General features: G+C 42.9%; 1 protein-coding gene across 7 annotated transcripts in view; it reads left to right on the top strand.

Annotated features, from left to right (window-relative positions):
• Positions 1–7,687, top strand: part of LOC119494790 (plasma membrane calcium-transporting ATPase 1-like) — a 116,716-nt gene extending 109,029 nt beyond the window's left edge. For 5 of the 7 annotated variants that reach the window (XM_037780981.1, XM_037780962.1, XM_037780928.1 and 2 more), the window contains one exon: positions 3,669–7,687. In XM_037780981.1, the coding sequence (XP_037636909.1) occupies positions 3,669–3,911 (243 nt within the window). In that variant the 3' untranslated portion in view covers positions 3,912–7,687. The remainder of the gene's footprint in view (positions 1–3,668) is intronic. The other 2 variants (XM_037780971.1, XM_037780954.1) reach the window with 1 other exon arrangement.
• The last annotated feature ends 10,502 nt before the right edge of the window (positions 7,688–18,189 follow it).

Genomic DNA, 18,189 nt, shown 5'->3' with positions numbered 1-18,189 from the left:
TAGCAACAAATATGACGCTAATTTGTATTTAAAAATAGCCCCGACAAAACTAAAACTGATCTCAGAATCCGCTAAATTGCATTACAGTATTACACGACTTTGTTGAATACTGGATTCTGATTGGTCAATCACGGCGTTCTACGGTCTGTTAATTCTTTATAGCAGACCGTTGCTATGTGTAACAGACCGTTGCTATGTATAACAGACCGTTACTATGTATAACAGACCGTTGCTATGTGTAACAGACCGTTGCTATGTACAACAGACCGTTGCTATGTGTAACAGACCGTTGCTATGTATAACAGACCGTTGCTATGGGCACAGTTCTGATGTAGGACTCGGGAGGACTATTTTTGTGTCAAATTATTATTATATTATTCTTAAGTAAGTTGCCATGTAATAAGCGGGATAATGTGAAGCCAGCGGGTCATTGTTGTGAAATAAACCCCTTCAGGGCGATGCGAGATTCTGTCTGGGTTTATTTCACAACAATGACCGGCTCGCTGTACGTTATCCCTTACTTGTCAGAATCAGAATCTGGTTTATTGCCAAGTAGATTTTCACATACAAGTAATTTGCGTTGGTGTATCGGTGCATAGACGAGAAACATAAATATACAGAAGAGCTCGGCAGGAATGTGCCAAAATATATTCTGGGGGATGTACAAAGCTTCATAGCATTAAGAATAAACAGAATATGCAACATAGTCAATAAAAGAAGAGTCCATTGTGTACAACTGCTACACAATAAAAGCCTCCCAAAAGGTTTTCCAGTGGAGAGCTTTTAATGTGAAGCAGCAACAGCAAGAAATTCCCAGTTTGCATCCACAGTAATTAAAACAGAACATAGAAACAGCTGTAGGAAAGCAATAATGAAGCAGTAATAAGACCCCAAGAGATTCAGCTTGAAGATACTAAAGTAGTGAGAGCTGTACATGGCGAGATATTTAAAGGAATAGTTCCACATTTTTGGGGAAAACACTTTCTGTGTGAGAGATGAGAAGATGGAAATGAATTTTGCATCTGTGCGTTAAGTGAGTCAGGACATGGTCACTAATTAACATGTTGAATAAAACCAGAAATGTTAAAACCAGGGAAGTCAGAGAGCACTGAGAGACGTTTTAACACATCGTTGGTTTTTGGTCTTTTCATGGGATTTCTTAACAATAAGAAAAATCTAGCTAAACTTTATTCAGCTTTATTCTTAACCTCAAAACCATCTAAAAGCTCTAACAGGGAACTTGCAGACAACCTGATCACCTGACCTGTGTTTCCATCTCTTAAATCCACACTGTGCTTCCTACATCACCTTCCTCTGCTGCAGCTTTTACTCTCCATCTTAATCTCCTTCTCCTCGTTTTTTAATCACCTTTCATCACTTCCCTCTCGGCCTGCTGCCTCTCCTCCTCCTCCTGCATGTTGTGGAGATTTAAACTCTTGAACATGCGTCTATTAACCCTGATGTGACTTGCTGCCTGAACAGTTTGTTGGCCGACGAGAAGAGGAAGAAGCTGTGAATCGTTCTGATTCGTGACAGAGAGAGAAAAAACCCTGCTCTATTTTCTTTGTTGTTTTTTTTTTTTTCTTCTTCTTCTCCGAGGCGACAGCCTGGGCACCAAGATAATTTTATGGGTTAATCCTGAGCAGGGTTAAATCTGTCAGGCTCAGCAAGTCTCTCATGGTTTAACAGCCAAGAGCTTTTTAACTTGTGTGTGTGATGGCGTGTGTGATGGTGTGTGTGTGTGTGTGTATGATGGTTGCATGTATGCTCTAAGCTGCAGTGCTCAGCCTGCAGCTCTCCTGCGGTTCAGTAATAGAGAGCTTTGAACTGCAGGGTTATTAATTATGATGAAGAGTGTCTGCTGGTGCGTATAAATCAGTGTGATCAGCTGCAGCCTCTGTGGATTCATGACAGAGGAAACGACTTAAGGCAGAGAGAAGAGAGCGGCTAGAGGACAAAATGATTCTGGCTCTGAATGTGATTATAAATACTTAACAGTGTGCATATGTTTGTTGTTTTTCCCAAGTGTGTGCGTGTGTGTTGTTTACTGGGGCCGGGTATCGTTTGAAAGTTTTCTGTACTAGTGACACCATCCAGGCTAAATCGCTAGATGCCAAAGCGGGGCTCAGACCCCCAAAAGTCACAGGTTCTTGCATGTCAACTGGTTTTTGGTATTTATACATACTTATTAATGCATCCAAATTTGATTAACTTGCACTGAAATTGCACACTGAAGTATATATTGTACAGTAGTATATAGTTTTGCGCCACCTTGCACGGCAGCTGGATTCTCGCGATGTCATGTTTACTGCATGTTCACTGCATTGGGAGGACTTCTGTCCCCTCTGAGGACAGAAGAGTCCGTCCCTCACAGACGGAACTTTTATTTTGGGTTGAGCAGGTTCAGGAAAAGTGTCCAGATAATAAAGGGCTAAAGGATGTGGACATCCTGTCCATCCTGTTTTAGGTCTGGGTGTGTATTTCCTGGTTTGGGTCCCTTATTTCCTATGAAGATAAATCTTCATTCTCCAGCAAACAGTTTGGGGAAGACCTTTTCCTGTTTCAACATGACAATGTCCCCCGTGATCAAAGCCAGCTCTTTAAAGAAATTGTTTTTCCAATTTGGTGTGGAAGAACTTGACTGGTCTGCGCAGAGCCCCGACCTCAACCCCATCCAGCACCTTTGGGTTGGACTGGAACGCCGACTGGACCTCACTAATGTTCCTGTGGCTGAATGGGAGCAAATCCCTGCAGCCAGACGAGTGGACGCTGTTATAGCAGCAGATTAAGGTTTTGGAAAAAATGTGTCTGACTTCGACTTTATCTGCTTTGAATTTAAATATTTGGGGATATAAAAGTCAGTCAGTGTGTCCGACTCTGTGTGTGTGTGTGTGTGTGTGTATGTGTGTGTGTGTGTGTGTGTGTGTGTGTGTATGTGTGCGCACGTGGGTGCACGTGCATGCGTGTTTGTGTGTGTGGGTGTGTGCGTGGTTGCACGTGCATGCATGTGTGTGTGTGTGTGTGTGTGTGTGTGTTTATGTGTGCTTGTACAACTATCTTGGTGAGGTCCAATTTGAGTTTTTAGATCTTCAGAGTGAAGACATTTTTGGAAAGTGAGGACATTTTGGCCGGCCCTTACCTTCAGACCTGTTCAAAGGCCTGTTTGAAGGTTCAGGTTATAGTTAGGTTTAGGTTAGGGTAAGGGTTGGGTCAGGCATTTAGTTGTGATGGTTAAGGTTAGGGTAAGGGGCTAAGGAATGCATTATATCAATGATTGTCCTCACAAAGATAGAAGTATACGGCTGTGTGTGTGTGTCGTGATTTGATGCCCCTCCACTTTCAGCCGCCTGTTGGTGGATTTTTCTTGAAGCTTGTCTTCCTGCACTCAGCTGCCTCCAACATCGTGTTGACCTTTTATTTTTTATTATTTTGTGTCGATGTTTTGTAGAATTTTTAGTTCTGCCACCGTGTTCTCGTCCAGCCAACCTCCGTTTCACTTGTTAACGTTGTGTTTTTGTGGTTTTGCACCCCCCTACCCAGATTCAGACGCACGACCACCATGTATCCCATCAGCCCCCGCTGCCTGTTTGACATCACGCTTTGATCTGAACGGCCTGTAGCTGTTGATGCGCTCGTCCTCTGACGTCCCTTTTCTTTCTTTGTTCCAGATTAAGGTGGTAAACGCGTTCCGTAGCTCCCTGCGGCTGGAGAGCCCAGAGTCCCGTAGCTCCATCCACAGCTTCATGGCCCATCCTGAGTTCGTCCCCCAATCCGAGGAGGAGGCTCGCAAACCCATCATCGAGGAGACCGGAGACGAGATCGACCCCCTCCCCAGCGCCTCCTCCTCTGGGGCGGGGGGAGGAGGAGAGCCGCCCGGCGCCTTCCCCCACAGCTGCGAGTCATCCATCTGAGCTCCTCCCTCCTCGTCCTCCTCCCTCCTCTTTATCAACATCATCTGTCATCCCACCAACCGAACTGTCGCACTGAGGAGGGAAGTCACTCTGCATCCCGTCATCCTGCACACACACATGCTTCACATCGTCACCCCCCCCCTCAGTCATTCCTGCCACATTGTGTTTCTCATACTGACTGTGGCGTCGTTCTGCCTGTAAGTTTGTCCCATCACCACCACCACACATGTATCAGAGGGTGGAGTCCAGAGTCTCCACTGCGGAAGGCCTGTCTTTGTCCATTCATGTATATTTTTTACTTGATGATCCTTTTTGAAAAGCTTTTAAACTATGTTGGGTTCGATCTTTGCGGGACTCGCAGCAGCATGTCGTGTTCTGTACTCGCTTCATTCCTGCGCAACGCTCTCAAAAACAGCACAGAACTTTTCAAAGAGTGCAGTGATTCTCATGTACATAACGCTTTCCGCTCCTCCACACAGCTAACAGCCGGGTTTGGTGATCAGAAGATTTTTAGGCAAATGCAAAAATGTAACCTTTTCTGTTTTTATTTTTGTTTTTAAAACCTCTAACGAATGTTAATTGATGGTTGATTCAAACGCCTGAGAATGTCTTGTGAGTGTGACACTACAGTCTTCAAGGTTCAACTGTTAAAAACAAATGTTCTTCCCTTTATCTTGTCTGTATGTGTTTGGTTTTTCTTTAATCAGCTGTGTTGCATGTGGAACGACAGAATGTTTGCTACCCAAAAATATCTAACGTGGCGGCGTCCAGAGATGGCTCGCTCTCTGCTCAGTGGGGGTTCTGACCTCATCTCATCCAGACAGGGTCCTGGTTCTCTCTGCCCCTCCCCCCCAGTACGTCCACAGTGTCGATAGGAAACAAGAGTGTGGTTCATGATTCCCGCTCTAGTAGGATGCATGTTATGTTTCATACGTGTTGAGTCGCATGACAACTTAGGAATGAATATTTGGGATTCTGTTTAGACGACCATATCTGTGTTAGTCCGCATCAGTTTCTGTTCAGAGCAACTTTAACTTCCTGTCTCTAGGACTGAACTTCCTGTTACCACAACAGGACAAAAACAGACTCATCAATACTCACAAAAGCTGGGATTTTAGTCCCGGGAACTACTTTTCAAGGAGCTAAAAGGTTCCTTCAGCCCACTGTTTTCTGCGTTTCCACCGTACTACCCTCCAACCAGGGCTTTTTTTGGGGTGTTAAAAGGCCCCGTAAAATGTCCCAAGAACTTGAACCCTGGTCCCTGCAGTCAATGAGTTCCTCAAAAGGTTCTTAGCTCTGGGGAAAGTTCCTGTGGTGGAAACGGGGCTATAGAGGAAACTGCGGCAGGGCAGTTCTGTACTACAGTGGGTGTCTCAATAATCTGCGTGCGGTCTTAAATTCCGTGGTTCCTTGAGAACGGGATTCACCCATGCATACCCGTGCAGGGTTGCAAGGGGCTCGAGCGAAGTAGAATACTCACATTCAGCCTTTCTTGCTCTTATCGCAGCAGAGTTAGCACTGATAACACAAAGCCACAACATACGATGAATTTTCAACAACCAGAAAGGATGCAGTCTTACACGAAACCTGAAATCTTTCAGCTGCCGCTCCACTCGTCGCCTGGTTGGGACCAGCCCAATCCAGTCCTCTTCTCGTTTTAACAACCCTACACTGAGCTCGTCGTTGGTTGAACAAATAGACAGAAACTAAACCAGAACACTTCAGAGAGGAGGAATATCATTCATCATTCATGGTCTCAAACGCCCAACTTTTCTTGCATTCTTATCTACTTCCTCCTCCCCCCCTCCGACAGGCTCATGTTAGATAAGATCCGCCCGCTTGAAATATGACGACCAATCAAAAATGACAACCTGTGACCGTGTCACTGTGAGGCGACCCCCGCTAAACACTGCCCCTCTGTGCCGTCCTCGTAGATGACAAAGTTTATGTCACGTGGATCTTCACAGCTAGAAGGTGACAAACTCCAGATTGAACACTACTGCCACAGGATGACGAGTATTCATCCCTTTGTCTCTTCAAAATAAACGTCCTCCTAGACAAAATCCTAGAGTTCTGTCCATTTGCCGCAGCTTATTTAGATCTGGGTTGCAGTTGCGTGTGATTAAGCAAGGTAGCCTCAGGTTACCTTGTCTTCTTCCCAGACACATCTTGAAGCTCTTCCTGAGGTGTTCCCAGAGCAGATAGGATGTATAATCCATGCAGTGTGTTCTGGGTCGGCCAGAGGCTTCCTCCCAGTTGGACGTGTCCAGTATAGCCTACAGGGAGGCGTAATGATCAGATGGTAAACCACCTCAACTGACTCCTGTCAGCCAGAGCTCATGACCACAGATGATAAGGGTTTGAACGTAGATCGACTGATAGATCGAGACTCTCAGTTCGCAGAGCGCCCAGAGAGGAACGACTCCAGTATCGATGAGTCTGTTTTGGGTCACAGGAAGTACAGGAAGTTCAGTTCTCAACAGACAGGAAGTTGATGGATCTCTGAACAGGGTCTGGACTGTCTGTCTGTGTTTAAGACAAATCTTAGTACCAGTTCTGTTCCCTCGTTTGTCGGATTGTAGGAACAGAAACTAAATCGGCTATCAGTGACATCACACGGCCGGCAGCAGAGAAGGTGTTGGATCATCATCATCCCTCTCCGCTGTGCTGTGTTTAATTGACAGGCGTCAGCGTGGCGGCCACACTGAGGTTTATGGGAGACTGATGATGTCACCAGTCATCCCGTAGAGTTAAATCCACTGTGTGTCCCCGCTGCCGCTCAGTACTTCCTGCCCGCCGTTGTCCGCAGATTACTGTCTTAAAAGAAGAAGGAATCATCTTCCAATCAGAAGCAGCGATGCGTGTAATCCCCTCTTAGTCTGACTAGCAGCCATCAACCTATGTGCTACTACTGCCATATTTCCAACTTTTTGTCATGACTAGGTTCTTCCTCTCCCCTCTGATGAGCTTTTTCTATGTAACTCAGAGCCATATTTTATAGGTTGTCTGTATTGTTTTTTATCTCATTGTTATCGAGGTTTCCTTTTGGACTTTCTCACCCCCGACCCCTCGACCCACCCAACCCTCTCCCCTTCCCCCTCCCGGCCCTTTACTCCAAACACGACCAAAAAGCAAGGAGAAAATCTTCAGTCGTCACTGCCGAACCAAGTTTAAAGGACCTCTACAATGTTTACATGAAAAGCAAGTGGGTGGCAGTTCGCCTGCGCTTCTCTCATCCGACCACTTCCCTTTCATTCCCTTGCTTTCCTGAATCTTAGAGTTACTATTTAACTAAATGGGGAATCTTTCTTGCATGGTTTTCATATAAAATTCAATGTTTTGCTCATTTTTTACAATTCTTCTGTATTTTTATATTAAGTACTTTTTAATATTTTGGAGATATATGAATATATATGTATAGGCTGAAGAGTTTGGTGACAGTACAGTACATGAATGAGATGAATCTAACGTGGACTCTGTCTTTTTACAGCTCTCTGAATATTTATGCCACGTGTGTCGTCTTGGTCACCTGATGTTAGGGCTCAGAAACCTGCAGTGACTTGTTTACTTCCTGTCGGCCGTTCAATTGGAATCTCAACAATCTAGTCTCATCAGCCCCCTTTTACATGAGTATATTCACTTTATCTACGATGTTGTGACACACTACACGCTATGTGATTTCGCAGTTATCCAACTCCAATAGAGTTCAGCCAAAGCAACGTGAATACAGCTAACTGTATCAAACATTAAATGGGAGTGTATAATTATTTATCCAACCTCTGGGTTTCTTTGTTTCTGTACTCTGAAGCTACTACGACTGATTTATTTGAATGAGTGGACTGATGCTGTTTTCCAACTGACTGGTTTCGGAGCTGACGACTTTATAAAGAGGATCACAGCTGTGTCCCGCTTCAGGCCCCGCCTTTGTTGAAAGGGGTCATGGTCTGTGAAGGCGTGTCTCGTCCAAAACGAACTCCGACCCCCTCAGACGGACCAAAACCTTAAGTAACCTGAGGACCAAAGCAGATGCGGCCCAAATCATGAAACATACCAATGAGTTGCTTTGAGCCCATCAGCCTTCAGGTCTTCACAGTGAAAACCTACCCGAATCCAACATGCATAAACTTTTTTTTTTTTTTAAGAGGCCTTGGTCCTGTTTCCCAAAAGCATCTTTGGGCTAAAATGATCTTAGTCCCATGGGCTATGATCCAAAAGGGACTCAAGGAATGTTAGACCCAGTCCAAATTGGTCTGAAACCTGGGTCAATACAGGACCCTACACGACCCAATTAGATCCAGTTTGACATGGGCCTTGGGCCGACTTGGGTCTTGGGTCGGGTCTCGGTTGCTAGAAACCAACCCTTTCTCACTCCCAACTCGTCAAACACCGCCGTTTGGCAAGAGCTCCTCTGCATCGGAAACCGACAGCCTTTAGCAACAGTCTGTGACGCACCGGGCTTTTAACTAACTCTAAACCCAGCCGCGGCGTTATTTGACGATCGGAGCAAGTGACGTAATATTCATAGTGTCAGAGTCAATGCAAGGCGAGCGGGAGGGGCGGTAGATGGGTCAAACAAACACAAGACTTTCCACCAGGAGACCGGTGTTCGTGTCCCGTGTGAAACTAAAAGTAGTTGACTTATTTTGTCATGTCAGTCTTAAGTCACATGACTCGTCGGTATCGTCAGCCCTGTGAGTTACGTGAGTCGCTAGTCAGTGAAGTTTTTGTCAACCACGACCGTTTCCTAACCCTGACTAAGCGGTTGTGTTGACTAAACCTAAGTTTCTGTGAAAACTGAACTTTATTTTGAAAGGACGCATGCAACGAGCATATATTGACACGTCGTCCCTGTTCTGTCCAAAAGTAGCGCAAGAGGGGTACCCCGTGCGGCGGTCTCCGATGCCGAGGAGCACTGACTAAGTGGCGGTATTTGATGAGTTGGGAGTGAGAATGTGTTGTACAAACCGATCGGACCTATGAAGACCTCCACCAACCTGGGGCCCCCAAACAAAATGTGAACTCTCTTTGAGTTCCTCTGTTAATGTCAGGTCATAAAGACACGTTTAATTACTGTGACCAGCAGCTGTAAAAGCTTTACTAAGTTTTGGGATTGCTTTGTTGAAATTTTAGTTTTGGTATTTGCACGACTTTGTGCCGAACAGTTTTTGTTCGTTTTAAATTTTTCTAGCAGTGATTTGACTGTTATAAATTGTAGTGAACTGCTGCTGTACGTGTTTGCATACTGGGGTGGGACCAGGGACCTCAATAAGGCTCAGGCGGCCCTGGACCTCAGGTTGAGTCGTCTAAATTCAGGCCAAAGAATAAGAGGACATCATATTTTTGATTTGGTCCTTGAAGGAGGCGGAGCCTGTGACGGGACACGGCTGCAACTGTAGACGTCATCGCCATTTTATACAAAATACCAACTTCAGAAACATTTCCCGGGAAGAGAGCAGGACTGTTAAAGCGCTCGTGACATCACTTCCTCTTCCTGCCGTGCGTCCGTTGAATCCAAACGAGACGCACCTTTCCAAGCGATGACGCGTTTTTTCCTCTTTGTTTTTGTTCAACTGCTGAATCTGACAGAACAGCTGTGCTCCTGCAGTCAGTACAATGTAAATATTGTCATATAAGTGAATGGAGTGTACCTGCTGTCTGTGTTGGTGACAGGAAATGGGAGAGGGGGCAATCAGCCAATCATCACCCAGCAAAGCTTTAAGGATGTTCTGCCAAAGTCGTTTTCTCTTTTCTTTTCTTCTTCTGTACAAGTTACTAGAAAGTTTGCAGTCACATGACCTCCCCTCCCCCCTCCGTCCCCCCCTCCGTCCCCCCTTCCGTCCCTCCTTCCGTCCCTCCCTCCCTCCCGCCGCCTGGACAGGATTGTCCCTCTGCTCTTGCCACGGCCTCTCTGTGGCTGTGGTGGTCTTCTGTTGGACTGCTTGGACTGGTTGCCCTCACATCTCATGCCAGGTGCACAGTACAGCCCCGCCACCAGAGGCGCAGATTTCAGAAGATCTCAGTTTTCCAACAGGACTTCTGTATGGAAAAAGGAACTCGCTTCTTATTCAGTCATTCTTGCATTTTGACTGCTTCCTCTTCAGAGCACTGCCTTTTCTCAGAACAGCTTCCTGTTGTCGGATCTTAAGGAAACCTTTGGAGAACCTTCACAACCACTTCAACACTCACAAATAGATTAAAAAACAAACTGGAATAGCACAGTTGGAAAACTCATAACCACTCAACATATATATGTATATATTATCTCTATATATTTATATCTCATATATAGAGATATAAATGCATAGATATATATATATGTATTTGGTTTCTCAGTTGAACTTCACTGCAAAAAAGACTGAAAAAGATTTGTTTTCTGTAATTACTATGATACACAGTAATAGGCGTTGGTGTTATTTTTGTATAAACATAATATCATCTATGTGGCATGCATGACATATATACAAAATTTGGTGGTTTAAAGCAATATGTCCAACCTGGTGCGATTGGTTCTGTCGTGTTCTGTGTAGCCTAAAGCCACTCTGTGCGAAAAGAGATAACAAAAAAAAGAAAAAAAGAGAAACTGCATTTGGATAAAACTAACTGTTCAGTATCTGTGTTCAATGTTCTGTGTTCTGCATGTTTTAGTATGGAATGAAACATCCCAAAATGTTGACTTGTTTTTACCAAATGAATCTCAAATACACGCCCCAAACACATGCAACATTACACACACACAGCAACACACAAACACGCACGCACACACACACACACTCATGTATTTGCACTGTGAGGTGAAACACACTGAGGAAATTAAAACTGTGTGACTTCTGATGGATGGATTGATGAAAGATGGAAGATTCTTCTTTTTTTTTGTTTCCATCGTCTCATTTTCCAGAAACTAAATAACTTGATCTGCCCGCTCATCCACCTCTCCGCTGTTTCATCCTCCCATCCCAACACACACACACACACACACACTGAGATTTACAGATTCTCCTGAACTCATCACCCACTCATCTGTGCAGTGAGAGGAGGAGGGAGACGATGACAGTTAAAAAGGCCTGAAACATTCAGGTAGGCTTCTGCTCTGCAGGCGTCATCATCTCACCAATCACTTCCATTGATCCATTGATCCATTATCCTCCTGCTTCTCTCTGCTGGTCCAGGTTGGAGAGGAAATAGAGGATAATGGAGTTTGTTGCTAACCTATAAAACGTCTATGTTCATGTCCGATATATATCGATAAATCAGTATATATATCAATATGTCGTCCGAGAAGAAATGTCCGTAGAGATTTAGAAATGTGTCAACCAGAGCGCGTTGACAAATTCATGTATGGCTGCAACTAAGGATTCAATATTGATTATTCTGACGATTCATTTTTGGATTGATCAATACATGGTTTTGTCTATAAAATGTCAAGAAATAGTGGAAAATATCTCCATGTGTCCAAAGATATTCAGTTTACCTTCATATGTGACAAAGAAAAGATGCAAATCCTCATAATTGAGAAGCTGAAAAAAAAAATTGGACTTTAATTGATTATCAAAATAGTTGCAGATTAATTGATTGGCTATTTTCACTCATCATTTTAGCTCCTGTAAACAATTCTTTAATAACCAAATTTAAGGACTCTTTATAAAACATGTTTGTTTGTTTATGTGTTCAAACAGATTTCCCATCAGTATTGATCCGGCTCTAGTTCACGTCAGTCAGTCTGACGGAGAGTGTTGTTGTGATGTGATGACAGATTTGTAATTTAAGAAGGAAAATGGTTAAAACTGTTAAAGCTCAGATCATTCACTGCCATAATCTCGTCAGGGTGTAAAAGTCTAAAACAGCACAAAAAACACAAAATAAATACGCAACATATCACACAGATGTTGGATTAGATTTATTCTAGCGGTAGGCTAACAGTTTCCCCCTGCTTCCAGTCTTTGTGCTAAGCTAGGCTAAACATGGCCTTCTCTGTACCGGACACACAAAGTTGAAACTGATCCAAAAATCTGACTCTGAAATCTGAAAAGAGAGAGAACAAGAGTATTTCATAAAATATATTACGAATCAGTAACAGGATTTAAAGAAAAGTGAGTGATAAGGATACAAACTTCATCTTCATCATAACACAACATTTCTCCCCAAATTTCAAATCTGTATAAAAATGTGTATTTACTGACTTTTTTTGTTTTTGTAACCGTCTGTAGAAATGTCCGTCATGACCTCAGTGTTGACAGCAGTTAAAGTGTTGCAGCCATGTGGGAATGAATGTTGGACTTTGTGGTCACGTTAAAAGTGTACCGAGTGTCGTAAATCTGGCAGCCAGGATTCAAGAAATACTGAGGTCATGAATCCAAAACGCTCTAAAGTCTCGCTCTTTAATTATTTGGATTTTTGCAATTTTATTTAATCAGTTACCTGTTAATTTACTGTATATATTCGTTTATTCCCCAACATGGAGGTCTAAAAGTTGTTTCAAAGCTTTCTATTTACTTGTTTTGGGCCTAAAAGTAGTCACATTATTTCTTTGGTCCAGATATCTCAATAACTATTTGAAGGATTATCATGACATTTTGTAGACATTCATGTTCCCCAGAGGGTGAATCCTACTGGCTTTTCCTCCAGCGCCATCATGAGGTTCACATTCGTAGTTTTGAGTGAAATGTCTCAACAACTACATGCATTGGAATTTGCCACAAACATTCAATCTCGCGCCATCATCAGGTCAAAGACTAAATACTCTTTTATGAACAAATACCTGTGAAACTAACGTTAATCCCACCAGCCTACTTTGTGTTTAGTGCAAATTAGCAAGTGTTATGTAACCTAAGATGGTGAACATGGTAGATGTTATACTGCTAAACATCCGCATGTTAGCATTTAGCTCAAAGCACTGTCACATGACTGTCGTCTCTCAGTCTCGTTGAGGCGTAGAGACGACTCGACCTCGGTGTCTTCAGTCGTCCTGTCTGGCAGATTCTGAGCCTCCGCAGTGATTTGTTTGTGAGCCGAAATAAAACTTCCTGTGCTTCCCTAAATGTGTGTGTGTGGGTGTGTGTGTGTTGGTGTCAGGTGGGCTCGGTGAAGATGTGTTTCCTCAGTGTGTAAGTGTGTGCGTGCGTCACTCTCATCCTGTCTGTTTCGATCAAACATCCTCCTCCTGTTTGCTTCAATCTATGCAACAGAATCCTCCAGTTCGGCTCCAGTGGTTCATCTGGTTTCTCTCTCTCTCTCTCCCTCACACTCTCACTCTGTCTGCTCGTCTCTCGTCTCTTTATATGCTTTTTATTTTTCAGTTCTTTCTACAAACAGAACCACGATACCTGTACATTGATGTATGTATGTGTGTGTGTGTGTGTGTGTGTGTGTGTGTGTGTGTGTGTGTGTATGTGTGTGTGTGTGTGTGTGTGTGCGACAGGTGCACACACACGCTCATGTTGTTTTCTTTACTCTTTTGTAAGATATGATCATGTGGAATGCCTTGGTCTTAGTGTTATGTTGTTTGAATTTAAGCTGAACAAAAGATGATAATCAAGCAACTGAGTAAAAGTTGTTACATAAGTATATATATATAATATATAAATATATATAAATATATACAAATCTATATACATAAAATAAAGCCATTGGAATTTGAAATACATCAGTGTCAATTTGTGATTTTTTATTTTCATACAGATTTTTCTATTTATTTAGCATTTGCATTTATTTTTTCTTCCAGGTACTGAATGAATTGTACAGAAGCCAACATCTATATTCTGAGTCTGATCTTAGTAGTTTTCTCTAATGTGTTTAAGACTTAAGAACAAAAGGAAAACAAGTTTTTGCCAGGATAATCTTTCTAAGTGAGTCTAAGTACCCCATTTTCTAAATAGGACTAAAGGCCCAGACACACCCACCCTACATCAAAGAACTAGCGGCGACGAAGGCCGCCGGTTGCGTCGCCTTTGTCTTGGACGAAAAGTTGCACTTGAACACACAGATTACAGCCGAAAGCCAGTTAGCACGTACGTTCTGCGCCTGCGTGAGATAAAATAACTCTCTGCACCAGCAGGTAGGGGTAGTCTGGATTCGTCATTCAAAAAGAGAAACCAGACCACCGTTACCGTTATGATACATACATGAGATAAAGCAGCCATGTCGTTGTGAAAATATCCGTGTATTTACTCGTTGGCTTGATTTCCTCGCGTCCGTTTCTCTTCTCGTGCACGGATTCGTTAAAACTGAACAGCCAATCAGAGTGATTTCACTCACCGACGGGAGCAGCCGCTGATTCAACATGCTGAATCAGCTGAAAAAAACTCTGACACAGGCAGAGCCGACAGTGCAGAACACACTGAAAACTAGGCTGACAGAAGCTCGCCAACGTCCCCAAACTGTCCGACGGCCGACCGTCAGCTTGGTGTGTCATCCTCATAAAACCTTTTTTCACCTGTTCTTAAGTCATCAACACAGGAGTGGAAACTATTCAGATCAGACTTGGAATTTTTTCCTCACTTGCCTCTCAGGGCCTCCGTACACGGCTTCTACTGGGAGAGGAATGATCCCAGCAACTCATAAATTATTATTAACGTTGCACTTTGAACCGGAAATTACAGAAACCTGAATGATTTAGTCAAGAACAACGATTTAAAGGATTGAAGCTTTACATCTTTAGCTCCATTACTGGTCAGGCTCTTAGAAATGTGGGGCTGTAATGAACACTTCCGCCTCTAGAGGACGCTATATGTCAGTATGTTACACATCAGAATAATGAGGTGTATTTAGTCTCCTTCTGCAGCTCCAATTGTGGTGAAAGAAGACTTCCTCAGCTGCTCAGTGCAACACCGTCACCATGCGGACACCAGCTGCTTTACACCGGAGGGACCTCCTGCTGCAGAACACCAGACTTACAAATCAAAGCCCTGTATGGATGCTGTGGTACAGTTATAACATTTCATTCTGTAAACAAACCTTGAAACACACTGAGCTCAGAGATCCCCCACTAGAGTCTGTACAGCAAACTGAAAATCACCTCTGATCTGTCAACTAGAACTGAATTTCACAGATTTTAGACTCTTGACTTCTTCTGGCTCAGTGACCCGCCGGTGTCTTAGCAGTTAATGTGGGTGAGATTTGTAAATCGAGAGCTTCAGACTCTTCAGCTCTTCCTTAACCCTGACAGTCCAGTTCAGCTGCTACTGATCCCCAGATACTTGAGCTCCTTCCCAATCCAAAGGGAGAGGCCCGATACTCAGGAATGTAAATTAATTAAATTATACTGACGTTTAAATTATTTATCATGCACATCTGCTTTCTGAAAGGGGTACTACTTGTTTGTGCTTACTGTCATTCCAACAAGGGATGTGCTGGTATCACATTTTCATGCTAAAATTATCATGGCCTAAAATAGGCCTATCATAATAAACATTATTATCACGTTATAAATCAAGCATTACTGAAATGTTAGTATTAGAGCACAAATATGGTTAAAATACTTTGCATCATGTTGCCTTGGATTTTGTCAAACAAACACTTGAGTAAACTGGTTTGAAACTGCAAAAGTGTAAAAGGTGCAATGTGTAAGATCTGGCCAGAATTTTAGTTTAAAACATTCAAAAAATGAAATAACTTTATTTAGAATGTGAAGAGGTTACAGTGTTCACGTTATGTCAAAGTCGTCGTATGTATTTTGTTGCAGAGATATCTACTGAAAGCCTGCTAACCAGCTAGCCCCGGCCAGTCCTGTATTGTAATACCACTTTTACCTCGAGAGGCGATAGTGAGTCACTGTAGCGTCCAGTCTGACCTCAGTCCAACACGAGAGGACCAAGAAGTAGAGCTTTCCCGAGGGATCTATACGCTTTGATAGGTTGTTTATTGGATTAAAACTAGGGCTATCAATCGATTAAAATATTTAATCGCGATTAATCACATGATTGTCCATAGTTAAAGCAATGGTCGAAATAAATCTGCTGGCTCTGCATATCATCTCCCCCACTTTATTCACATATATAATATGCGGAGGACGCGGGGGAGACCGTAGCTTTGGTCTCCAGGGCCGGAGTCTCTGCTGTACTCTGCTCCTCTGCTCCTCTGCCTGCCTGCTTTCACTCACACGCCGCGCTCGTTCTCGCTCTTTTGCTCCCCCTCGCGTGCATGCGCGCACACTACACACTGCAGAAGAGTTAGTTTAGCTCTGAGAATATCTAGTAAATGTACAGGGGACGACTCTGACCAAAACTCCAGTGTCTCCCCTGTTTCCTCCGGACGCGGTCGGGAGGCTGAAGCAGGAAAAGCCAACACTAGGATCAGCAGTGATTCATGGAGAGACCTTCGTCTGGTCAGCTAACATTACTGCCAAGCAGGTGAAATATAGAGTGATATTGTGGTTTTAGCTGACGTGTGTCGCCTCACTGTTTTGAGCGATGCTCGTTCATGTCTATGTAGAGCGAGCACAAGTGCAAGCAACAGGACGTTGACTTTCCTTGACTTAACGGCCACAAGTGCATTTCTGATTCTTACAAACAATCCCTTTAAATTTAGGAGTAGCAGCTGTTTATCAAAAACTCACAAATTTGTGAGTAGCAGTAAAAGTTGTATAAGGCCCTGATCTGTGCTTCCTGCTGTGAGAAATGTTTCCGACCATCTGCTGATTAGTTTCTTCTCTATTGAGCCTCTTTCTTCTCTGTCCATCTCCATTTGTATTTGACTTTCTTCACACCGCTGTCATTTACTCTATAATGGATTAAATCACTTGTCCTCGCTCCATCTCTCCGCCCATGAGCCTCTGAGGGCAGCCTGCATTTCTCACTGAGGGAAACCCGTCCAGGAAGGTGTTGTCAAGACGACTGCGTTTCTAACGGTGACTGTGGTGACACCGCGGCAACCGGAGACTCCAGTTTATTTGGGGTTCATTAGTGTCGGAGGTGGTGGTTGTAATGTCAAGGAGCTGGAGAGGAGCTCCAGGCGACAAGCATCTTAACTACAGACAGAACTAACTGTGTGTTTAGGACAGTTTGGTAACACTTCCTATGACGCCCATGTCTGTAATGCATTATTAACATACTTATAATGTTTTAATCCGCTTATAGCACTGTTTAATTATAGTTATAAGCACTCATAAATATAATGATTTATAACAATAATCATAACATATTATAAAGCATTGTATAATGAATTATAAGATAATACTTCATAAGTGCTGGTCACTCACTGATTGATTGATTGATGAAGGATCATAGTGTCTTATAATTCCTATAATTGTAATACATTATAATCTTTTTTATAATGCATTATAATGTGATGTTGTAAGTGGTCATTGTTTGCTTTAAGTAAACTGAAAAAATTTAATTAAATCTATGCAAGAACACACAAAACGTTGTAAAATATATTTTCATTTTGTTTAAAGCAAACAATGACCACATAGAGTAACTTATAATCACATTATAACGCATTATAACAGTGATTATAATGCATTATAAAAAGATTATAATGTATTACAACTATGGGAATTATAATACAAAAAAAAGTCAGTGATTGACCAGCAATTATGAAGTATTATAACGTTATGACCTTGACCTTATAAGTCATTATAAAACGCTTTATAAAGTGCTATGATTATTGTTATAAATAAATATTTATGAGTTCTTTTATCTATAAATATACAGTGCTATAAGTACATTATAATGCATTATAAGTATATGTTTATAATTCATTTCAGACATGTGCGTCATAAAAAGTGTTTCCAACAGGGTAAACCTGAGCTGACAGTTTGCTGACGTTCAGTTTATCCACACGGACTCGTTCCTGTGTGTCTGCCCCCTCAACATCAATAAAACCACTCAGCCCAATTTTTATAAATTCCCCCTTTGTCAGACGCTTGAATCTCTCCGAGAGGAACTGGGCGGATTAGACCAGAAAATAGAAAAATGATAATCCCTCAATTGAATTTCATCCTCCTTTTCAAAAACACCTGATTATGTGAAGAGCATCTGCGAGTGTGTAAACCTCCTCCCCTGTCACACCAAGGTGCAGGAGGCTGTTTGGGATTGTATTCTCACAAACAACCCGAAATATGTTTGATATTTTTCACTACAGACGCAAAAACCACGTCAGAGAGATGATGACGGAGCTGAGGTTTGTTTCACCAGCAAATCAAAATGCACCACTTTGAATTTGTTGTGACTCTTAAGCCTGATGGAGCTCTGAATCGTGTGTGTGTGTGTGTGCGTGTGTGTGCGTGCGTGTGTGCGCATGTGTGTGTGTGTGTGTCAGGGGGCTTTATAAAAAGGTCTGGAGG

The sequence above is a fragment of the Sebastes umbrosus genome, chromosome 1 (genome assembly GCF_015220745.1).
Source record: "Sebastes umbrosus isolate fSebUmb1 chromosome 1, fSebUmb1.pri, whole genome shotgun sequence".
Taxonomy (NCBI): domain Eukaryota; kingdom Metazoa; phylum Chordata; class Actinopteri; order Perciformes; family Sebastidae; genus Sebastes; species Sebastes umbrosus.
The sequence above is the reverse complement of the archived record's forward strand: the minus strand, read 5'-3'. Positions and strand labels throughout refer to the sequence as shown.